Source organism: Leptodactylus fuscus, chromosome 10 (genome assembly GCF_031893055.1).
Source record: "Leptodactylus fuscus isolate aLepFus1 chromosome 10, aLepFus1.hap2, whole genome shotgun sequence".
In the NCBI taxonomy this organism is placed as follows: domain Eukaryota; kingdom Metazoa; phylum Chordata; class Amphibia; order Anura; family Leptodactylidae; genus Leptodactylus; species Leptodactylus fuscus.
The window spans coordinates 48,991,142-49,016,980 of NC_134274.1; the positions used below are offsets into that span (position 1 = coordinate 48,991,142).

Below are 25,839 nucleotides of genomic sequence, written 5' to 3' on the forward strand. Positions count from 1 at the left end.
CCTGGGGGCTTACATTTATACAACTGAAGCTTTGTAAGATGACTATCAAATGTGAATTGGGGTGTGGCTAAATGCAGATAGACTCAGGCCACAATCAAAGACATGAAGGTGAGAACAGGAGGGGGGGAGGTAACCGGGTATGGAGACAAAGATATCAAAGCAGAGTCAGATGAGAAATATGAATAAATTAATAATGCACTTTGCCTACATTAGTCTCCTGGTATTCCAGGACTATTGTCCAGCCAGAAACCTGCAGTGTGTCATGTAGGTCATTGGGAGGCGCCGGCACTCACAAGTGAGTAGTACATGGCTCCTAGAAACCACCCACTTACTGCAGCGTCCTATTACAGTGCAGGGCAGGAAGAGTTAATTGCTGGCTGGTATTATGAGGGGGCATCTGCAAATAAAATATGGGGAATGGAGGAAATTCTGATAATAGTGAAGTGTTTGTTGCTATAAAAGGAACATTATATAGTAAAAACAACTCTTTGTAGATTACACTATGAGGTCAGAGGGAAATCTGGTGGTAAGTGGGTGACGTGACAGTATGTAGTCCTGGTATAGTGGTCAGCAGATGACATGACAGACCGTATTTAGTCCTGGTATAGTAGTCATTGTGTGACATGACAATATTTCGTCCTGGTATAGTGGTCAGCGGGTGACGTGACAGTATATAGTCCAGGTCTAGCAGTCAATGGGTGACTTAAAGACCTTAGAAACACCCCTGTAAGCAATACAGAACATCAAATTAACAGAACGTGACTATGTAATAGGTACAATATTTCAACATTTGGGACCCCACTTGTAATTTTGCCCAGGGCCCCACTTTGTCTAAAACCGGTCCTGTGTGGTAGATATGATGTATACTACACTTGCCTTCATAAACAGTAGCCAGTTTCCATTGCAGGGCTCCTTGTAACACCCCCATTTATGAGACAGTGACATGGCAGCGAACGGCCGATCAGTGATTGCTCACATGTCCCTACATCCTTACTAAGAGCTTGCAATTCAGCAGTCTCAGATCATTTTAGCCTCAGGCATTACTCAACTGTATCTGTGTCCTGACAGTACATATATACAATGTAAGGTGGTGCTCAACATCAACAAACACCACCATGTGCAAATCTATGTATGGGATTCTTGTATCAAATTTTACATTATACTGTTCAATTTCATAATTTGTCGCTGGCAAACCTGGAAATGTTACATATGTGCTAAATCTCATAAGCAATGTGATTTGCTGCTGGCGGAGCCCTCCCCCTCCCCTCTGACCCTACAGTCACTACTTTATCACTGGGGCCACATCATATATGTCATAGAGGTTTATAAGCTGCACTTCTCACAACAGCAGAAATGGAAACCCAAAATATTATAACACTGTAATATTCAATATATAATAAAAGTTTTTAAAGGGGTCGAGCTGCACGTTTCCTCAATAAGAGGACAGATTAGGGCTTATTTTTGCATTTCCTTTGATAATAGGGTCATAAGCCATCCAGCTAGACAAATAAACTGCAACTGTAATGAGTCCACCTTAAGAACTCCCTCCCTCCTCATCCCCTCTCCATGAGAATGACGTCACACTGGATACAGGGATCAGATAAATGTGCTTATGGAGCAACTGCTGAGCCACAAGAGCACCAGAGGGGATCTGCCGAACAGCTCCCAGGTAGAATCCAATGCCCTAAAGGCTGTGTGACTAAACTAACACCTCTTACAGAGGCACAAAAGACTCTTGTGTCTGCTAACTTTCTGCCTAGCTCTTAGCACTTCTTGAATGCCTCTAAGCTGTGTTTGACAGTATGATGACTGCATTTTGTGTGCCTGAGCTTACTGTGCCAGCTGGGACTTACAGCAAGCCATTTGTTCACTAATCGCAGGGGGATCAGCTGTGCTCCGAGCGCCAGACTCTATCGCTGCCTTTAGCTCAGCACGATGGTTATTTGTCACCAATATCTGCACCTGATAACTCTTTCCAAAATGCATTGTATAGTAACAGAATCAGAATGATTCTACAACCCTAATAGTAACAGGACACTGCAAATTTCAAATTTTGATAGTGCATTTTTAGTTTCTCCACTATTTTAGGAATCTCTGCCCCTGGGGTAGCCCTTCTTTGTAACCATTAACCACCAATGAATCCAGTAGACAAGTTATATGGACGCAGAGTTGTCATACCTTATACAATGCTGTCCAGGTTTCGTGCTATCCCCAAAAAGTCTGTTCTTCAGGTCCGAATTAAAGTAGGAAACACATTCGGAGGTTTAAGTATCATATGTGCTTGCATCAAGCAAGTATGTGATTTAATATAGTTTATTCACATGCTAAGCTATCACCTGTCCTAACCAAAATATACTGGATAACACTATAAATTCTATAGTTTGCAGGCCATAATAAAAATAGAGATGCGGAATTAAGAGCTGACCATTCCCATGAATGACCTGAACCTTCGTCTCTCCCGCTGTTGCAAAACTACAACTCCCAGCATGCTCTTTGCTCTGCTGTTCTTGGAACTCCCATGGAAGTCAACGGAGCATGTTGGGAGTTGTAGTTTCACAGCAGCTGGAGAGCCTAAGGTTCCCTACCCCTGACCTATAAGATCTACCAACTACTGCATATCTACTTGGTCATAGAACAAGCCGACTCCACCATCATTATGTGTTACAGACCAAGCAAAGTATCTCCAGTTCCCTTGCAAATACTTTTAGTAATAGTTTGCAGATTTTAAGCCGTCTACCACCGAATCATGTCAGTGTTGATAGTCTGTTGTCTTGACCGTTTGTCAGAGGATACGACCATGAATGCAGGAACTTTATAAGGCCTGGGACATATCAGAAATCCAACCATGATTTCCTTATTGTGGTCGGGTTATCTTCTCATGCATGTAGTGTCCCGTGCCTAATGACCTGACCACACTAAAGAAATCATCGCTATAAAAAAAATCCTGCAAAAAATTAGAAAAAAAACATAAGTCATCCTTGCAACAATGTATAACTTATTTGTCTACAAGTTAAATTATGGTCAGGTTAAGCCATGACGCCTGGTTGTATCCATGTAACAAATGGTTAGACGTTGTATACTGTATTGACATAAACACAAAAATTTGTTTGCATCCATCAACGCTTACTAGTGCATGGCCGCATTATTTGTTCTGTATATGTATAATCTAATAATATGTCACTGCCATCCAAACCCATCTAAAGTCATAACAACTAAACGGGGTAGTAAAGGCACAAGAATTGATGTAGAAGAACAGTAGTGTGGTGCACATAACGTCCAGGTCTCTTCTCACCTTTCACAGGGGTCAGATTTCATGATCCCATTCTCTTGAATAGCTGATGCCATGTTTGGGCTGGGGCTAGTTATGCTCCTCTCCTGAATATCTGACATGAATTATTATTTTATGTGTTCTTAATATTGGGGTCTGCAAAATACATATTACATTTGGTGGTCATTATCTTAGTCTTACTTTTTTATATTTCCTGATGACCACCAGTTTCATATACAGTAAGCCCATAAACCAAGACTGAAACCTATTTATATTCCTTGCAAAGACAGTGAGAAAATACACCCATGTTTCAGAAAAGCTTGTACTCAACTTTCACGTAGCCTATGCGAAGGCCTGATGGTCTGACCAGCTGCACTGGACAGCTCGGAGGAGCCGTATTCTGTGGGATCTGGTCCTTGGACTTCCTCCCCTGTACTGTGAGATTGATTACACTAGCACCTGTCACATAGCATACATTCAGGGCTGCCCTGTGTGACATGTCCCTAAACTGTGTCCCAGACCAGGACCTATAAAATGGATCAGGCAACGCAGCTGTAAAAATGAAACATTTGTACATAGTTATGTCTCATGTAAAACGCCCACATCCCATTGCGAATACACGTGATCTAAGCCTAGAGCATAGTTCTAGTGTAAGAAAACTAGAAAATATATATATATATATATATATATATATATATATATATATATATATATATATATATATATATTACTTCAATTAACAGAACAGGACCAAAAATTCTGGGCTATACTGTGAAGATACTAAATCTATCTATCTATCTATCGGCTAATTTCACTGAGTGGATTCTCATACATGGTAACATGGCATATTGTAGGACTTTTTTTAATTTTTATTTTTATTAAGTGGTCCCACATTTTGTTGCGTGTTCTCATTGGACAAAAGGAAACCACCTAACAACCTTACCCCTCGATCACATCTGCGTTCGGTATTCCGTTCCTTTCGGGGAATCTGCATGGAGACCCACTGAACGGAATACCGAACGCAACTGCTAGCAGTGTGCCAGTGAAAGCACACAGACCCCATAGACTATAATGGGGTCCGTGTGCTGGCCACGCGCTCCCTGCATGAATCATGCAGGCAGGAAAGTAGATTGCGAACTACTTTTCTGTCCGCATGATCCCTGCAGAGATCTGGTGGAAAGCACACGGACCCCATTATAGTCTATGGGGTCCATGTGCTTTCACTGGCACACCACTAGTAGTTGCGATCGGTATTCCGTTCAGGCGGTTCCTCATGTGGACTCCCCCGGATGGAATCCAAACGCAGATGTGAACGAGGCCTTATTCACATTGTGGCCACTTAGGCACTTAGGTTAATCCTACTACTTTAGTGCTAAATGTTGTTTTTTTAAACCTTTTTTTTTTTCCGGATATCACATGTCCTCAGATAAAGGGTCTATCTTTAGAATTAAGAAATGTCAACAGAAAACAAAAATAACTTCAGCATTTACTTGCTAGATTGCAGTACTAGGGCTTAACTATATTATTCGCCATCACAAATCCATAATTATGGATATTATATGGACCTATTCATTTCTATGGCTCCATACAGATGTCCATTGCTTGTACAGATCTGTGTCTGGGTCATAGAAACCACCAGCAAAATATGGAGCAGGTCCTATGGCTGTCCATTGTTGCGACACAGACTCGCTCATACAAGGGTTTAGGATCCTAAAAGTAATTTTGTGGATCCATGAATATGGATGACATACAGACTCAGTCTGAACATGTTTTTGTGGAATGCAGATCCATTTTTGCGGACAGTAAAGTCACGTGCATATAACCTAAGAGGTGGTGTCTCTTTTGGATAATCCTGTTTTCCAGACGAAAGGATATCCCACAAGGCATCTCATCTCTTTTAATCTTTTTTGCTGCAAACTTTAAGAGCACGTGGAGTCCTTCAGAAAACGAGACTGCCATTGTGGCCACTCTCTAGCCCGACTATTACATGAATGGCCTCAATGAACAACCATTTCCATTGAGGATGTAGTGCGGGGTTCGAAAAACATGGCTGTTTGCTACCAAAACAGGATCACACTGGAACATAGGATGCATGTGATGCGTGTACCAGTGTTTCTGGAAGAGAATAGCCATGTTTTTCTAATTCAGGATAACTCCAATAATCCTGGGAAGAAGATACAAATCTGACTTCCATGATGTAATTAGGATGCTCTGTCTTCCTAATTACATCATGGAAGACAGATTTGCACATTCTCAGTCAGCGCCCTCTATTGGTGTGCATACTTGAGGCACTGGCATCCTAATTACATCATGGAAGTCAGATTTGCATATTCTTCCCATGCTCCTTTGCACTGTGGAGCACTCATGGCTTAATAAGACTCCACACACCTAAATCGTGGTTCTCTCCCTATGGAGTGACGATATCCCCTCCATCCTATAATACTGTAATAGATTCTGTAATAGAGTATTTCAAAGTATGTTTCCTAAATCAGATAAGCCTTGAAAAGTAGCTATGAAGTAGTCCTGACGACCAGAAACTCTTGATATTGTAGAAGATTTGCATTATGTAGGAAGACCTCCTTACGCAGGGTTCACACCAGCGCTTGTTCTACGTTCGGGGATTCCGTTCCACTCTCTGCATGAAAAACATGGACAGAAAAGTACTGCAAGCAGCGATTTTCTTTCTGCATTTTTCACCCTTTTTGCATGGAAACCAAGAGGATACCACATGGACCCAATTATGGTCTATAGGTTCCATGGGTTTCCTAAGGTAACCGCTTTTTTTATGTGGATTAGATTTCCATTCAGGACCCCCCGAACTGAAACCTGAATGCACATGTGAACTGGGTCTTACACTGAAGCAAAACTTCTCTTTTCCTCTCTGTCTGTGTATGGCCAGTTTAACAGTTTATAAAAGAAGATCATATAAAACCTGATATTAAAACACATGCATCCAGTGGCGTAACTACCGTGGTAGCAGCAGTAGCAGCTGCCACAGGGCCCGGGCCATTAGGGGGCCCGGTGACAGCAGCTACCGCTGCGTTTTTTTTTCAATAGGCAGTTACGGGCCCTATTCACTTGCCGATCCTGGCTGGGCCGGGATCGGCAAGTGACACTGTGGGCCCCACAAAGGCTATCATTATACTCGGGGGTCTTTGCAGTGTGCAAGAGACACTATTGGGGTTAATACTGTGTGCAGGGGCCACTATTGGGGTTAATACTGTGTGCAAGGGACACTATTGGGGTTAATACTGTGTGCAGGGGCCACTATTGGGGTTAATACTGTGTGCAGGGGACACTATTGGGGTTAATACTGTGTGCAAGGGACACTATTGGGGTTAATACTGTGTGCAAGGGACACTATTGGGGTTAATACTGTGTGCAGGGGCCACTATTGGGGTTAATACTGTGTGCAGGGGACACTATTGTAGTTAATACTGTGTGCAGGGGACACTATTGGGGTTAATACTGTGTGCAGGGGCCACTATTGGGGTTAATACTGTGTGCAGGGGCCACTATTGGGGTTAATACTGTGTGCAAGGGACACTATTGGGGTTAATACTGTGTGCAAGAGACACTATTGGGGTTAATACTGTGTGCAGGGGCCACTATTGGGGTTAATACTGTGTGCAGGGGCCACTATTGGGGTTAATACTGTGTGCAGGGGCCACTATTGGGGTTAATACTGTGTGCAGGGGCCACTATTGGGGTTAATACTGTGTGCAGGGGCCACTATTGGGGTTAATACTGTGTGCAAGGGACACTATTGGGGTTAATACTGTGTGCAAGGGACACTATTGGGGTTAATACTGTGTGCAGGGGCCACTATTGGGGTTAATACTGTGTGCAAGGGACACTATTGGGGTTAATACTGTGTGCAGGGGCCACTATTGGGGTTAATACTGTGTGCAGGGGCCACTATTGGGGTTAATACTGTGTGCAGGGGCCACTATTGGGGTTAATACTGTGTGCAGGGGCCACTATTGGGGTTAATACTGTGTGCAGGGGCCACTATTGGGGTTAATACTGTGTGCAGGGGCCACTATTGGGGTTAATACTGTGTGCAGGGGCCACTATTGGGGTTAATACTGTGTGCAGGGGACACTATTGGGGTTAATACTGTGTGCAGGGGACACTATTGGGGTTAATACTGTGTGCAGGGGACACTATTGGGGTTAATACTGTGTGCAGGGGCAAGTAAGGGACATAATAGAGTGCGGAGGAGGGGGTCGGTCGAGGTCTTCGGCATCAGTTGGGATGGGGGGGGGGGGCCATGTCAAAAGTTCGCCATGGGGCCCCGCCATTCCTAGTTACGCCACTGTATGCATCTAAATGTTTCTAGATGCTCGTAAATCTGGAATTAGATAAGGTTCAAGAGGGATCATAAAGGGCAATAATTACAGTTGGAAACCTCTCTTCAACCATTTTAGGGTATGTTCACATGGAGGAAAAGGTGGCGGACACCTTTTCCGCCTTGTGAACTTTCCACGTGGCTAGCCTAATCCTGATTAGGTCCGAATAAATGGGTCTACACTGCTGCGTGTCTCGAGCCGTGGACCAGCCGCAGAATTCGCGGCTAGATAGGTCATGTTGCTTCTTTTTTCCGTTACTGGCTAGCGGGGGAAAAAAAAGCGAGTGGCTCCCATTGAAGCTAATAGGAGCCATTTTTGCAGGCGGATTCTGTGTCAAAATCCGCTTGCAAAAAACTGTGTGAACATACCCTTACTGTCCGTCAGACACAAAAACATATGGGGAGGATTCATCAATTGTGCCTAAAAATGACTTGACTTACCTTGTCAGCTCATGTTAAAAAAAATTGGACAAATAGAGATAGATTCATCAAATAGCCTCAAATGCTTGATGAACTTGCAATTTTTTTGATTTATTTTTTTAATGTCAGGGTCAGGTAGGAGTGATTTTGCACCAAGAAATGCGGCTCTTGAATTGGACACAATTGCTAAATTTGACTAATTTTTCAGTACCGTGCAGAACAAACCCATTTCTCATGAGAAATCTCAACTACTACTAGACGGGTGCAGATCTGTTCGAAAATTACGTTAAAGGATGATTAAAATTTAATCTGGGTAAAATTAAGTGCAAATTCTGTAATTTTTTTGGTTGTAAACCATTTGATAAATCTCCTACAATATAGATCACTGTTACAGCTGCCATTGAAAGTCTACAAGTGAAAATCACATTAAGCATCATGGAAGATGAATTTGACAACAGCTGGCATGACTGCATGGCCTTTTTTGTGAACTTTGTGTACCGTGGGTAACATGTAATAGCACAGTTTAGATGACATGGCTTTATACTGCACAGTCTTAAGAGTGCTAATCCTTAACGCCCATTAACTCACGATCATTTGGCTTTGGGTTAAGTCACTTTTAGTGACTGCATCCCTCCGGCGACTTAGTCTATTGTCTAAGGAGACATTGAATACTTGCTTCAAGATTTCCAGGTTATGATGTAAACTAAGTGTTATTAGCTGACCTAAACAAGTACAACATGACAATCTAAGATATCAATACAAAGTATAAGGAACCACCCAATAGTTTTTGACATGTACATTCCAAAAAATGTAAGGATCCCAAAACAATCTACTTCACAATCTACTTTTCTGTCTACATGATTCGTGCGGGCAACTCGCGCCAAGCACACTGACCCCCATTATAGTCTATGGGGTCCGTGTGCTTTTACTGCACAGCGCTTGCAGTGGCATTTGGTATTCCATTTGGGGGGTCCCCATGCGGACTCCAGAACAGAATACCAAACGCAGATGTGAACAAAGGGTATGTTGGACATGCATATGTAATGAAAGTGGAAGATGGAGGAAAGCTGTTGCTAGACTCAAATTCCTGAGAATAAGAGGATCGGGCAGTTGAAATCAAACTTGCTAAAGCTTATCTTGCCCAATATCTGCTATCAGGAGTCCCAATACACACTAGATGGTTGTCCAAACCTTGGCAGGTTCAATTTGATACAAATGTATTATGTATGGGCAGTAGTTTACCATAAGGTTCTATGGTGATCTGATGCCCTGTTCACATCTGCGTTGGAGTCTGCATGGGGACCCTTCGAATGAAACACCAAACGCAATTGCAAGCGCTAGTGCTGTAAAAGCACATGGACCCCACAGACTATAATGGGGTCCGTGTGCTTGCCACCCGCTGCCTGCATGAATCATGCGGACAGGAAAGTAGATTGTGAACTACTTTCCTGTCCGCATGATGCCTGCGGAGATCTGACGGAAAGCAAACGAATCCCATTATAGTCTATGGGGTCCATGTGCTTTTACTGCACCAGCTCTTGCAATTGCGTTTGGTATTCCGTTTGGAGGGACTCTCCCGGACAGGATCCAAACGCAAATGTGAGCGAGGGCTAAGTTTGGTTTACTTGAACAGTGAAGAGTCCCAAGTGAGTCCACTGTCATAATACAGACACAAATATGTCTCTACAGTACATCTGAAAGCGATCTGGGTCTGGCTCATCATATGGTTTTGGCCTAATACTGATGCAAAATTCTGACCAAATCTGCTCAGTGTAAAAGTGATGTATGTCTGGCTATACCCATTAGATATCCCATCACATGCTATACTCAACTCAGCCAGACAAGTGTCTGTTCCGAGTGAGGTGAGGGGGTGAAGACTTTGCCATATACCTCCCCAAAAACAAATACATTGTGCATATCTAAACCAAACAGCTGTATAGATTACATTATAGTGTCTAAAAGATTATATAGAGTTTATAGCTAATATATATTTTTGTATTATAGGAGAAGCTTGAGCCATCCATTTACATGCAGGCTATTTTTTTTAGTTTATTTTTAGGATTGGATCCAGTGGATCTAGTATTTAATCGATTTAAACTGACATTACCACGTTACATACCATCACATATATAGTATGGCGACACCCAGCAGTAAAGTATATAGTCATTTTAAGCACACAGATTAGGATTTCTATATCGCTACATAGATATTTTGAAGAAAGTATGTAGTGTTTCCTATGTCAGAAATTTGTTGAACAGAGATAGGGGAATGGGATGCTTGGAAAGATCCTCTTGACTGCTATGAGGCAATAATAGATCTCTGAGTCACAGTATCCTTGCAAGGGAGGTATTTGGTTACATACCTTTTATGGATCCTGCTCAGCTGGGATATCTGTATCTGCATTATACATCCCATCTATTCTTAGGTGGTACTTCAAGCCGAGTGAACAGGCAAGATTACAATTCCCTTAGATTTGCTCCAAGAGCCCTTTTCTGCTTTTCCCATTAGTTTGACCTTACTGGAGAAAGAAAACCAAGTTTATTTGTCTGTTTTATTCCTTTAGAGCCTTCAAGTGGCTGCACTAGAAAAAGTTGGAAAAAATGGCTTACACCGTATCCCTCGCTGGACCCGGCCCGTGGGGATTCCGTCTGCAAGGAGGAAAGGACTTTAACATGCCCTTGACCATCTCTAGAGTAAGTGTAAAGAGTGGAGACACCTTGAAAACGCTTTGAGTGACTTATGCGTGTGTCTGATATAAGAAACTGATATTCCATAGGGGAAGACTTGTTAATACATACAAGATTGAGTCTTAACTCTTTCCTGTCTGCAGAGGGTATAGCGTATACTGGAAATTGTCTCAATGTCACGTGTAATAGAAATTGTCACTGGGCACCAGCTTAGTATTATTGTGTATTATGTGCCATCTCCGGTTTATGTAGGACTTATTTAGGATAAATGTCATTTCTACATTGGTAATATTACTTATATGCCTTGTATTTTACATCTCTGCTTGTATAGACATGTGATTGTTTTTGGTTTGTAATGTCGGGCATGTAAGGTTGTCAAAGAGATTATGTTTCCGTGGTGGTTGTTACTTTGTGCTGGACAGAAATCTAAGTTTATCTGTATATTATTAGTATGACAGGTATTAAGGATCTCTTATTGGGTTTCACCCAGCTTTCTTAGAAGTCTGATCAGACCATCTACTGAGAGAACTCAAGAGCAAAGTCTATTGGTTTTTGTCTGAATACTTTGTCATGTCTTGATAGATAGGATGGAGATAATATTACAAAATATCCTATAATCACATTGTCGTAGGTGTGACCATAACAACAGTAAGTGCGGACTGGATCCTTATTAGGTCTTAGCAGTAGAAGTCATTTGGTTTAGTACTATAGAAGGCACGCCATTAACATTTGTGTTATTTTTCAGCTATCGTATAACCGTGTGAAATAAATGGCCATTTTATGTTACGCTGCTAAAAACTTAATAGAGCTGCAGGCATCAGTATGGTCCTATGTAGCGATTTTGTCTTATTTTCTTCTTTTATGATTATAATAGATGCCATTATACAGGGATAGGAAATATTGTCAGTGCCAGTAATGCAAGTTAGCAATGAATGTATTAGATTGGAGTCAAGAAGGAATTTTTTCCCCTGAAATGGGGCAATTGGCACGAGCCTCATGGTTTTTTTTGCCTTCCCCTGGATCATCACTGTAGGGATTGTAGGGTTATAGGTTGGACTTGATGGACTGATGTCTTCATCCAACCTCATCTACTATGTAACTATGTAATGTGAAACAAGAAGGAATATCTTCCTTGTAGGAAGAGTAAAGCTGGTTGCACCTGACCATGAACGAAAGGCACGTGTGGCGCATGGGCGACGCATGGATGTCACCTGTGTGCCGCCTGTGCATTTAATGAATAGGAGCCACAGAAGGGCAGCCACAAAAGTAGACAGTAGACCTGTTCCATATTTTGTGGCCCAGATTGTCGACCGTGTAGTTTACGGTCAAGTGTATGGCCCATAGAAATGAATGGATCAGTGTGCTGTCTGGGAATAACCCGAATAGTACACACTGACCATTCATACGGTCGTCTGCAAGGGGGCAGGGAAGATTTAGACCTTCTTCACACCTTGGTGAGAAAAAGAAAAATGTGGAAATCAAAAAATCTTTCATGTCCTATATTTTTATGTTTGGACAGCCACACAGACTCAATAGAAGTCAATGGGGCAAATTTATTAAACTAAAAGAAAAGCTGCTCATAGCAACCATAGAAAAGGTTGTCCATAAAAACCAATGACAATGCTGCTATGGGTAACTAAAACAGTTTTAATAAATCTGCCCCAATGGGTATCACTCAGATGATATTTACAGATGAGCGAGTAGTATTCGATTTAATACCTCTCTCCCATAGAAATGCGTGTAAGCTCCAAACACCAAGCACAGTGAATATTTGATGCGCTTAACCCCTTGATGTTCGGCCGCTTACACGCATTCCTATGGGAGCGAGGTATTCGATTGAATACTATTCGCTCATCTCTAATGATAATCCACCTTAACAGTCTTTAAAAATGGATCCATATATCTATGTTTTACAAACGCTTGGCACGTGAAAATTCTAGCAGTCATTGCTTGGCGGCTGTGAATAGTACTACGCAATGTACTAGCTGTCCTGTTCCAGAGTGCCATGGCCCTTTCGATCAGCTGATCAGTGGGAGCGCTGGGTTTGGTCACCATTATAAAGTTGCAAAAATGCATTTAATTTAGGAGTCATTTATTCAATTCTCCTGTAGCGCCACCCCAGGGGAAATTAAGTATTACAAAGTTCCCATTAAATTGAATGAGCGGCCCTTATAATACATGGATTGGCCAGGTCCTCATTCATTTTAATTACGGCAGTAGAGAGGAGTAAAGTAAGAAGGAACTGGCTGATATTTTGCTGATGGCTGAATTCTGTTCAGAGCTATTTTTTGCAGTATATTAACAGATGGAGATATTTTCCCCAGGTCACTTATCTTATTTTATGGGAGCCACTTCCCTTCTTCTGTTACTCTAAATGACCTAAAATCCCAGTGACAGGTGAAAGTAAATACCGTAAATAATTACTGGTAATACTGAGTGCAGTCATGCAGCTAAGAAGCCTGGGCATTGCACATGGTAATCTTAAGCGACTGTATGTAGTCAGATCTGTTTGCAGATTGTGAAAGGTCTTGTGCAGAACACATTCCTGAACTACATGAGACAGATGAATGGACCTGCAAGACCTCAGTGTGGTGGAAGAGTTAGGATTCCACCACCTCAGGGTACACGAAGAGAAGAACTTTTATTATATTATGAAACTGCTCATTGCTAAATAGTGGATGGGTGCTGGGACCCCAACAGATTGCTCAATGGAAGGGTCCAAAAAGCATCCCCCTCAAAAAAAAGGCTCTAGAGACACTTACGTAGCTGGAAGAATTGTATTGAACATAAAGCTTCCACTGCTTGACCCCCTACCATGGCTTTTATATGCCATATACAAGGGATCTCTATGGGCATTTACATAATGAATTGCCTGTGAGTTTATGAAGAAGCAACTCAGGGAAGGGGGGATTGGTGGAACATAGCTTTGGATCACATGGGGTTGTAACGTAGTTGGAACCCTTGAATCCATCATCAGCAATTCCTGGACCAAGGATGTGAATTACAATTCCCAGACACCCAGTTTGAGGATGGGGTCCCCATGTTGTAAAAACACAATGTTCATTCCCAGGCTGTGGAAGTCTACAACCACCCACCCCCTCGCTAGTTTCTTGGTTGAACGAGGTTCTTGCCTTACGTACTATGGAAACCCTGGTAGCTGAGCTCCACCAGACTGATGACAAGCACCGACAGACGTGGCTCCTTTTGAATCACTTCTACTACTCCGCTGACTTCCGTACCCTCTTTCCTTCTGTGTCCCCTGTGTGAGGTCTCTATGTGTTTTTTTTTGGAAACTTTGTCTTTAATTCTACTTGACAATTGACACCCGAGTGTCCCAGGTTTAGAGAAGTTTTGTTTGCCAGCTCTGCTGCGTCAGAACATTTACCTGTTTTTTGGTGTTTTTTTTGCCTGCTCCCCATATCCCGCCCCCCCTCTACCCTCTTTTCTCTCCCCACGCTGTGCTTCAATTGATATTTCTGTCTGCCTTTCCATATAGGTATATATAGGTATAAGAGGGGCAGAAAGTCTACAGGGGAAAAACTCTGCGGACTTTGTTTAAAATGCAGCCTTGGTTTTTTCTGCAGCCACTCACTATGTGGGGGCCTTAGTTTAAGTCTCCTGGGTCCTCTGCATCAAATATACATATATGATGTAAATTTTATGGGTTTCAAAGGAAAAAAAAAACAGACAACCTGAAAGTCAGTATGTTTGTGTGTGTTTATTATGTACGTGGATACATTCTCTGCTCTATATATAGACTTGTCTATAGACATAGGGTTTGGGTTTAGTTGTATATGGTGCCCGCTCTTCTCCATCCCTTTGAAGTCCTGTTATCTCCTAATTATAGATGGGCAGGATTAGAGCTGCTTCAGGTATTAACAAGTGGCAGGAGGTCCTGTCCTAGGGTGGTTGGTGCAGGAGGTCACAGTCAATCAAACAGTGACAGGTGAAGATCCATTTGTGCGCTCCAGTCACAGACAACATTGTCCCTTCTTTCCTCTATCTAAAAATAAACCAGGGGCCAAATGTGAGCGGTCATGAAAGATGCTTGTAGGGTTATCTAGCTGTCAAGTTATCCCAGACACGACCCTATAATCTCATGTTATACAGTAACCTGACAGCTATGGAGTGACGCCTCTGAAGTCCCAAGGATGACAATGAAATAGTTAAAATCTTTAAATTATTTTTAACCATTTATATTCAAAAAAAATTTCAAAATTTTGATGCAAAAACCAAAGATGTAAATTAAGAAATTGGAGAAAGTTTCATTGAAGAAATGTTTAAAGAGAACCTTTGACATCCTCTTCCACCAATGGTTTTCTATGTCCAGCTTTCATGGTTCTCCCGGGTGGTGGAAGGGAGGGCGTTACCGCTCAGGGTCATGGCTGGGTGGTCAGGACCTCCCCCCTGATAGTACAAGGCTATAAAAGAATACTGTCGACTTTGGTCTCAGCTGTAGATCCCTTTGCACTTTTCTCTGACTCAATTGCATATGAACAACAGACATTTACATAACTATGAGGCTCCAAAGCGAAATAACAGAGGTATATTTTGAAACTGTGGGATCACCTCTACAAAGTATGGGGATTAAGTTTAGAACCAATTTATTGCTGACGGACTCCATTTAAAGGGGTTGTCTGAGACCCAAGTATAATAGATACTGATGATTTATCCACAGGATAAATGGGCGTAACGATACATTCAATTTTTGGTCCAACCCCTTTAAGTAGACACCACTAATAGAACACAAATGAGGAGATTTATTAGCAGCATTGAAGGATGCATTCATTTATCAGTTATGAAAAATTGTGGAAATTTTGCCAAAATTTTCTAAACTGTACATATGACGTAATTATACTAAGTAGGTTAAATGCTTTTCTCTTAAGTACCTTAGTGGCAGTATACATTAACCCTGAGATTTTGGGTGCTATTTACAGTTCTACTTTTCATAGTCCGAACATGCATGTAAGTGTTAAATGGTAAGTCTTTCTCCATCACTGAATAAACATGTTAAATGTCTGGGTCATAGTAAAGTTGAATGCTAAATTTTTAAGGCTTTAGAGCCCCATGTTGAGTTTTTGTTTTGTTTTTTGCTGCATTTCACTATGTGGGGACTTGTATATCATTTTTGAGCTCCTGACTGGAAGGCCTCTCAGGCAAAGTGTGGTGCAGTTTTCCATGGATCCATAAAAGGAGAAGCTTTCTATTTAGAGTAAATTCTCCTGCAGCAGATTTGTTGTCCCAATTCAAATAAGGTTGTGCATGGAGGTCATGGGTCAGTTGCAGAAATGTTTGCATCAGGTCAGCTCTGTGGGAACTTTCCTTAATACCTTTCCTGCCCCTCGGAACCTCACATGCATTTAGATAACAAAAAATGACCGTTTTCTGCACGGTCAATGGGAGTCTTTTTATCAGCACTGATTCTTACGGGAGTTATGTCAGAATCAGTGCCACTTTACTCCGTGTGAACGGACCCTTACAGTAGGTGTATTGTGTGATTGTTTAATCAAGAGTCCCCATCAGAAACCACTGACTAGGGTTGAGCCGATCTTGAGATTTAAGGATCGATTTTAAAATCCGATTTGCGATCATTTTCCAGACGATCCAGATTGCGATAGTTAAATTTGCTCAATCGCCGATTCAATCTTCCCTGATCGCTCAACTGTATTAATGATATATACATGAATAGGGTTGAGCCAATTTTGAGATAATCTCCGACTTCGATCCCACCGAAAAAGATCGGGATTCCGATCGCGACCATGAAATTTACTCAATCGCCAATCGGAATCCGATCTTTTCTGATCCCGATCGCTCAACCCTACCACTGACCATACATATAGTGTCGGGCCTTATTCACACAACTCAATAGGCCCACATAACAAGCCGCAACCAAAAAATGCAGAGGAAAAGACCGCAGCAGAAACGCATTGCGTTTTTTCCACAACGGTTTTCACATAAAGTCTGCAAAGTCTCCCTCTGCCTACCGCCTGCCTCTATTATACCTATACAGAACATGCCAGCATTTCTGCAGCTAGAATTTTCCACTACAGATATTTTTCTACGATATGTGGATAGATTAGTCAGAATCCCATCCATTTTGCAAGTAATGTAAAATGCTGCGCTTTTTTTTTTTTGCGTTGACCAAAACGCTACATTTTTGCAACATAGGGCCCCACCCTAAAACAGCATTTTGGTCACAGCTGTCACATGGCATAGATGGGATAATAAATTCTGCCCAGTGATTTCAATGGGACTATTCACAAGTCCTATTTTTAACTCTTTTCATGGCCCCATGATCCCAGTAGAATTTGGCCACCGATTTACATGTAATCGATGACCCTTCAAAAAGGGATAAGTCGTTTGGGTCACACACACACAAAAAAAATATAAATAAATAAAAATCACTGACATTCATTCTGTTTGTCATCGTTCTCTTAATGGTCCATTAGAAACAGATGAAAATGGGTGACACAATATGTGAGAAATGGTTGCCAAGCAGCTGTGAGTAATAGACCGTTTCATTTGTTTTCAAGGCCTTTATAAAGTATGGCCACGTGCGTGTAGTCTTATACGCCAGGCATTCAAATGTATGGATGTAAAATATAAAAAAGCTGGACCCACAAGGGTCACCGTCTGGGGCTTTATATTTAAGGTGATAGATTGGGGTCCCCATCTACAACACCTTTAAGTTGTCTCGGTGGGGTTACACCAGCACACTACGAGTCTCTACTACAGTCAGAGCTCTTTAGGACTCCTCCATCCCATTGGTGGACATAGGACTGTATGTGATTGTGCCGCCTACTACACCACTGACCGCACTAGAATTGTGGAAGGCTTCCCGGGACATCAATCAGCCATATTCCCAGCGTATGCAAGTGATGTAATGAATTACCTCCTAACAACCAAACCATCAGTCAATAGAAGACCTGAGACAGTATTCGGCTATAGGCTTGCATGTGGAACTAAACCTGTACAAGTGACATAGTGGAAAGCATGGGGCTATTTATAATACACCCTAGAGCACAGCCGTCTATTTCAGATGTCCGAATCACTACCTTAGCCTTGTTGGAATTCATGCTGAGGACAGAACAAACCAAACTAAATACATCTGTTGCCGAGATTGGATTGGGAAGAATCCAGAAACACAGATACATGTCTAGCAGTGCATAGCTGTGTGGTCAGGGCTAGTGCTTATTCTGAAAACATAAGGCCACATCCCACTTGTATACACCACCCCTACATTTCTGTAGGCTTCTTTGCATATCCTTGCTCCACTTGTAGATATTACATCTATAATAAAGGAATATCCCAGGATGATATTTTAAGGGATTCCTCAATTGTTTTTATATAAATAGGATTAATTTGTATTTCCATTGAAAAATAAAAATGTCGCTGCTTTAGTTTCCTTGTGAAACCTTGCGGCAGTGGTGCAGATCTCTCCTAACTAGTTTTCCATATATGCATCTTTCCCAGAATTTCCTGTAAGACTCTGCAAAGGTACCCAGCAAAGGCAGTCTCCTTAAAGAGGATGTCCAGGATAAAGATTATTTCTGGAAAAGGTGTAAAAAATACTCAGATAGGGGTAAAACACACTCACCTGTCCCAGGATGCTCCCGAGCCTCCCAGCACAGTCCAGCCATGCAGCTCTGCTGTCTTCTTTTGCTAGAAATCTTCGCCGGCTGTAATGTCCCCTGTCCCTTTCCTTAGGCCGCTGATTGGCCTCAGTGGTCACTTGGGGCGATGTCTTTCACAGGATCAGTCCATGCTGGGAGGCACAAGAGCACTGGGTACAGGTGAGTATGGAGGGTTTTTTTTTTCTCTTTAATTTTCTTATATATCCTGGACAGCCCCTTTAAGGAGACTTCCATCTAGGCAAGCAATGCTTGCTCTATTGAGAGACAATAACCCTGAAATTCTGCCTGCTTATCAGTTTCTCTCTCATTTTGGAGCGCTTATTCTGGTTTGGCATTAATCCCAGGTCAGGTCACTAAACTTTTTTAAAGCCAGGCACTGATCTATATGGATCTATAGTGATCTATACTGATCTGCCTTCCAACAAGTGTCACTAGTGGAACAGTTTTCCTTTTGTGATGGAGTATAAGGCCCGGTTCACATCTGCATTTGGTATTCTGGTTGGGGAGTCTGCTTGGGGACCCCCCGAATGGAATCCCAAATGCATTAAAGAGTGTTAAGCAAAGTAACCACACGGACCCCATAGACTATAATGTGGTCCCTGCGTTTTCCGTGCTGTACTATCTCTTCTGATTCCAGTCAACACATGCTGTTGATCGGATCCGATATACATTAGATGGTGGGACGTCCTGCTGAAAACAAGTCCATATACTTCTAATGAGAATGTAAAGTTTCACAGGATTAATAGGATTACTCTTCATTTATTGATGCTGGTTATGGGAGTTATATGATAATAAATAAAGCTTATTTTTTATAAGATGGGAGCAGATATGGGTATAAATTGTGACTTTTGTGCAAGGTCTGAGGAGCTGGTACATGACGTCTATCTATGGTTTTCTTCCAATCCCTTGACATACTTTGTGCAGTAGTGAGACGGGGCACAGGTGCATCTATTGCCCTCCATATGCCAAAAATGCAAATCTGTGCCAGCTGAGTGATTTCAATTATAATGTCCCCCAGTTTCTGAAGTGTATTTAATGGGGTATAGCAATTTTAAGTTAAAACTGCACTTCATCCTCTGCTTGGCCCCTAGAACACCATTTCTGCTTTAATAATCCAAGCAAATCTTCAGGAACGTGCGCATCTATAATGGGCAATAACTTTCACACATATGTGGTTTGTAGCGGCTGTGTCTTGGACCGTCTTCATTCTATCATACAGAGTAAATGTAAGCACAGGTCACCCAATGTTAGGATTTACAATGCAGCTCACACTTAGGCATGTCAAGTATTATATACATTGGAACTGCAGCTGGAGCTAGAGTTTACTTAAGACGTTACTACAGATAAAATAAAGGATATGACAAACAAAACATACCAGCAGGACAGGTGAAAGTCATGTCAGACGGGCTAGTTAAATTTTAGGCAATGCAGAAATATTCGTTCATTGACTAGATATGCAAATCTATTACACTTTTGGATACACTTGTATTCTGCCATCTGCCTTGTTGTGGGATTAGCAAGATATTTCAGTAAAATTCTCACAGATACTTCTGATGCCAGTACTTCTATGTGCCAGGGCTGTTTATTAGGCTATGGAGGCTTAGTGCAGGAGTGTGTCGCTTATCTTTACAGCCTTTATATAGCTATACCACAATTGAGTCCCCAACAGCAGTGTCTAAGCTGTAGGGGCATCAGACGCACCAGTATTATGTCAGGTGGGATCCCTGTAACAGATCCAGAAGCTTGACGCTACACCTTTTCCTTAGTCACTGCCACTTTTTGGGGTCCCTGATCAGCACAGAGGGTTGAGACGTTATAAGAAAGCTCTGGAGACAATCATGTATCAATAGCTTCTCTATACCTTGATCCAGCACTGACTATATGTTTTTTTTTTTTTAATAATGGAAGTTAGGCCACCCGTACATATGAGATACCCGTCAGCAGATAGCTCTCTCTCCTATCCCCCATGCCCCACACTTCTCCACCCCCCCCCCCAAAAAAAAAAAAAAAAAAAAAAAAAAAAAAAAAAAATCGACCATTGGGCGACTAGCATAAGAATTTCTCACCTCTGCTAACATGTAAAGGGCAATGGAAGTGGATGTGTTAAGGTGAAATGTCAAGGGCATCCTACCAAGTGAATAATGCTAGTTACTGCATCGCAGAACATCAGGAGTGCTAGTAGCGGTCTCAACATTGGATACATGAAAAAGAACGACTGCAAAGGAAGCTTTATGTCTCCGAAATGGAGGGTTGCTTTTGCACAATTATTAAGAGGCCATTGGAGGTATTGATCTATAGGAAATATAACAATTGTATAAGACTATCAAATATTTAGTTTCTGACATGTATGCATGAGCAGTCTTCCAGGTACGTAGGAATGGTCAATTCCATAAAAAAAGTCCATTATTTATCTGACAAATACCCACTGCTCCAGTAAAACCAGTGGGAGAACTAGAGCCACAGCACTGGAATGGTTTGATATTTACCAGTTATGTAGTTATGTAGTTATGTAGGTGTTTTGTGTTATCTTCCCAACCCCTAACCCACTCCCCATCTATCCTTGGCTAGAATTATCCCATATAGTTCTTTTACCGGAGTATACAATGAAAACTCACACAAAGATAAGAATCCTTGGTCAGATTTTAAACTGGGACTCCAATGCTTAAAGGTATAATCCACTTCTATATAGCTGAAATACAACTACTAAATGATCTATTACCCCCCTTTTTTTGCAATAAATCCCACATTACTGATTTTCAAAAGTGGATACCTGAAGGAAATATGTAGACATGATAATACGTACCACTATAGGTTCCTTTTCATAGCTTGATGGAAAGTGGTTTTGCCTGGAGAATATGCAATATAGGGCGACAGAATTGGTCAAGAGTTGACACTAGTAATACCCCGTGCACTTTGCCCTCCACCACCTGTCACCTTGCCCTTAACTGATGGATGCTTGAATACTGACCAGTCAGCGCTGTTCATGGCAGATCCCCTTTAAGTAACACAAACATCTGAGCACATGTCCTTTGACTTGTTCATTATACATCAAGATGTCAGAGTTCACGTCAATAATGACTGTGTAATAAAGGAGGCTTCATTAGATTATATGCAGCTTCATCATAGCATATGGTTAACCAATAGTTTAGCCTCCTTTAGGACTGTTTTTTTTTTTTTGTTTCTCTTGTTTTTATAGCGCCAACATATTCTGGAGCTCTGTACAGATGTTATCACCACTGTCCCAAGTAGGATTCACAATCTAAATTTTCTTTTAGTATAGCTGTTGGGGAGGACTAGATAGAATACCTGGAGAAAACTCACATAAACATGCAGATGTTTCCCTTGGTCAGATGCAAAACCAATGACAACATATTCTGAAGCCTTATAACCAGATGTGTCAGTCCTTGTCCCCATTGAGGATTATGGTCTACCTATATACACTAGGGTTGAGTGATCGGGAAAGATCAGATCCCGTTCTGCGGTCAAGCAAATTTCATGATCGGGATCGGCTGGAAAATGATCGAAAATAGGATTTAAAAAATGATCCTGAAATCTCAAGATCGGCTCAACCCTAATATACACACATAAAATGGCACAAAATCTCAAACACCCACTGCCCAATTACCTAAATAAAACCACAGTTTGCTGGTAATGTAGACATGAGGAAAGTGCATCAACATGGATTGTATGCATCTTTAAGACTAAGGTTTCACATAAAAAAAAAAAAAATCTAAGAAATTCAGCACAGCCAACCCCTACAACTGCACGGCATCCCAACCAAAATTCCATAAAATGAGCGACCCTGCCTGGCCCTACAAATTCCCATTCTCTCTTACTTAACAGATCCTTTGTGCACCTTCATTTTGAAACAAGCGCTAACAACTTGTGCACATTCTCCAACATACCTTTAAAATGTCACCTGTCATGTAAAACCACTTGAACACAACAGTGTGCATTTGTAGTGTATTTATATCGCTGATCTTTCATCCAAGAAAACAGCTTGGACTGTTCCAGACTGTCATAGTGACATTATTATAATGTGTTAAATCAGGTGGGCACCATGCCCGGTTTGTCACTTGACTGCTGTCTGTCCCTGTTAAAGTGGCTCATTTCTAAGTGGGATATCATTGTCCAAACACTTAAAGATATAGAAACATACAATAAATTAAATATTAAACTGCTGGCCTGAATGACTACAATCGCTAATTAGAATTTCATGGAAATATTTTCATTCACCCAAAATTTTTTTAGCTTTTTTTCGATTAAAAATAAGTCAATATACAGCATGAATGTTATTTATCTAATTAATCTGCGTTCAATAAATGGTCATTAAATCCATGTAATGGTCAAAGCTTTCTGATGCTGAGCTCCAAATCACCGTAGAGCTACTTGAGTACTCCAAGATAGAGTCTTGGGCAGACATACCATACAGTGATGGATTAATCATATCACAGAAATATATCAGTTCTGATGACTAGGGTTGAGCGATCAGGTTCGGAAAAGATCGGATTCCGATTGGCGATCGAGTAAATTTCACGATCACGTTCGGAATTCCGATCTCAATCTTTTCCAGTGGGATCGAGGTCGGAGGTTATCTCAAGATTGGCTCAACCCTAAAAGTGACTTTTCCCTTAGAGAAGCATTGACTAGGGTTGAGCGATTGGGAAAGATCGCATTCCGATCGGCAATCGAGCAAATTTCACGATCGGTATTGAGATCGGCTGGAAAATGATCGGATATCGGATTTTAAAATCGATCTTGAAATCTCAAGATTGGCTCAATCCTACTGATGACTGATTATAATGGTGTCTGTAGGGTACCCTACATGTCATCTTTCATTATGGAGGATTAGGAGCCCATGAATGGTTCTTGCACCCAAGCCCTTTCAGTTTGTATCCACTATTAAAAATATGCAGCTAGTGTAAAGGAAATAAATTTACTTTAAATATGATAAATATGCTGCCCATTAAACACAGGATTTTGGACCTAATAACATCGAAAGGTAGACACTCATTAAGGCCCTATTCACACTACCAACACTTACAGTCATCTTCTGTCTTTGTACAGCTTGCACTACTCTGACAAATCAGGAACACGGCACCTTTTTCACTTGCCTAAGGCCACACTTTGCGGAAACGTTATTTTTGGCTTCTGTGGAAACGCAGCAAAAAAAAAAAAAAAGTTGCTTTCTATTGTACCTACAAAGTGCATGAGATTTTGGTAAATTTCATCCACAAAAGAAAACAAGAACTGCAGAAAGCGGGTTTTAGCTGCAATTCGATACGTGGGGACTTGGCCTCAAGGACTTTTTCAACCCCTAATTTGTTTTTTTGATACTGAAGACACATGGAACCCAACAGATCATTTGTTGCAGCAGCCTCGGGGTGCTAGTGGATGGATTCAAGGAATAAGAAGCAGTGGAAGCACCACTATGCATTTAATCTGCGTGGGGTCAGGGTGTAGGACCCCTATAGATGGCTTATCTGTGGATAGATCATCAGTATAAAAATTCAATTGGAGGCCGGAAGACCCATTTAATTTTGGCCATACTCGAATACCCATTTTAAAGGTTGTGTTGTAAAGGTAATTGACCTATGCTTTAAAGAGGTATCATCATCTCCTCTTTCATGTCTCTGTTGCCTGAGTTGGTTGGAAGTGACAGTAACAGCTGAACATAGCTGCTCTATGTAAGTCCCATAGAGGCAAGTAGGAGTGGTGGAAACGGCATAGTGCTGCAAGCAAGCAGAATTTCTAATTTGGTCACGTAATCATCCTCTTTGCTTTCTATGACATCATGTATACCAGGCACATCCGTCTATGCTCTTAAGGCGCTCCTCCTTCCTACTCTGCAATCCTCGCCCCTCCCCTGTGTGCACCACTATATAATGCACATGAGTACAGGGAGAGTGTAGACACTTACACTACTGCTCATGTATACTATATACCAAAGCTGTCACACAGGAGAGTGAGGAGTCAGCTCAAAGTAAGGGAAGGAGGTGATGATGCACCCATAAAGTGAGGCATGCATACAGATGTGCCCGTATACGTGACATCACAGGTGGCAGGGAAGAGGATCAATCTCAAAAAGTGTCCTGGACAATCCCTTTAACTTTTTTTATGTAGTTTTTATTGGAAAAAAAAATTACGTTACGAGGCTAACAGAGGAAAGCGGAGGGAGATCAGGTAGACGAAAGAGATCAGGTAGACGAAAGAGATCAGGTAGGGGAGGGAGATCAGCTAGAGGAAAGAGATCAGGTAGAAGAAAGATATCAGGAAGTGGAGGGAGACCAGGAAGTGGAGGGAGACCAGGAAGTGGAGGGAGACCAGGAAGTGGAGGGAGACCGGGTAGGGGAGAGAGATCAAGTAGGGGAGGGAGATCAGGTAGTGGCTGCTTCTAAAAGCCCCGAACTTGGCGGACTGCACATCGACCCCTATATTCCCATCTCAATCATGACTGACACATTCATTCAATCGGTAAATCTCTCTTCCAATTTCTTCTATACACATGCACATTTGGCTATTGGCGGTCGGCTTTATCTTCCCTCTGAACAAAAGGGTTGAGCATATTCGAAAGCAACTGTCTGATCCATCAACATTCACCCATCTGATCCTAAAGATCTGCAGAAAGCCAGGACACCCCTATAAATCAGTAAATGATTATATTAGGCCAGCAAACTGTGCGAACCTGATAAAAATAGCAAACCTATATTCACACATGACAGTTTTGTTGCAGAAATTCTGATGCTACTATATGGATGATAAATCAATTAGTACATAGGCTATCCTTGTGGAACCTGAATCCACTTTAGTTCTCTAACTGACATGAGGGTCACATACATGGAATTGACTTTGAGGTTAAGTCAAGTCACAGAGTATGAAATTATACATACTGTGTCAAGCTTTCAGAAGATAGTATTTCAGATTTGAACAGCTATAGGCTAGGTAGAAAGATCTAGAAGATGAACCTTTGACTATGTCTTTAATGCACAGCACCTTCTGGAATTCCTGCCCAGCAGGGTCTGCAATGTGAAGTCTCACTTGAATGTGATGACAGTCTTGCTCTGTTTTTAGCATAGCTCTTATGAAGGTCAGCAGAACTTTCCTAAGTGTAGGAGGCTTAGGAGATTTCTTTGTGTAGATAAAGTGACTTTTTATTTGGGTGCATGAAGTTTACTTGACATTAAACATGTGATGCTCAACGAGAGTCTTCGGTACATCTTCACCATATTAACTCTGAGATTGTTCATGGGTGATATGTATACCTACAAGTTCCTTTGTATGCCAATGACATCTTAACATCCTGTAGATATTCCATAAATTGGTTTAAGTTAATGGGTGACTACTGTAAGACACCAAATAATGTTCTCCCCGATAGATGAGGGTCCCAGACATAGGACCACCACTACTCAGCAATTGTCAACAGTAGGAGGAAGGTTACAAGTTGACTGGATCAAATGCAAAATTATTTTATTTTTACCT

General features: G+C 41.6%; 1 protein-coding gene across 4 annotated transcripts in view; it reads left to right on the top strand.

Annotated features, from left to right (window-relative positions):
* The first annotated feature begins 1,577 nt into the window (after positions 1 to 1,577).
* LDB3 (LIM domain binding 3) overlaps positions 1,578 to 25,839 on the top strand; it is a 118,336-nt gene continuing 94,074 nt past the window's right edge. The window contains exons 1-2 of one of the 4 annotated variants that reach the window (XM_075258442.1): positions 1,578 to 1,669; positions 10,603 to 10,732. In XM_075258442.1, the coding sequence (XP_075114543.1) occupies positions 10,640 to 10,732 (93 nt within the window). In that variant the 5' untranslated portion in view covers positions 1,578 to 1,669; positions 10,603 to 10,639. Of the gene's footprint in view, positions 1,670 to 10,384; positions 10,490 to 10,602; positions 10,733 to 25,839 lie in introns of those variants that run through there. The other 3 variants (XM_075258443.1, XM_075258448.1, XM_075258446.1) reach the window with 3 other exon arrangements.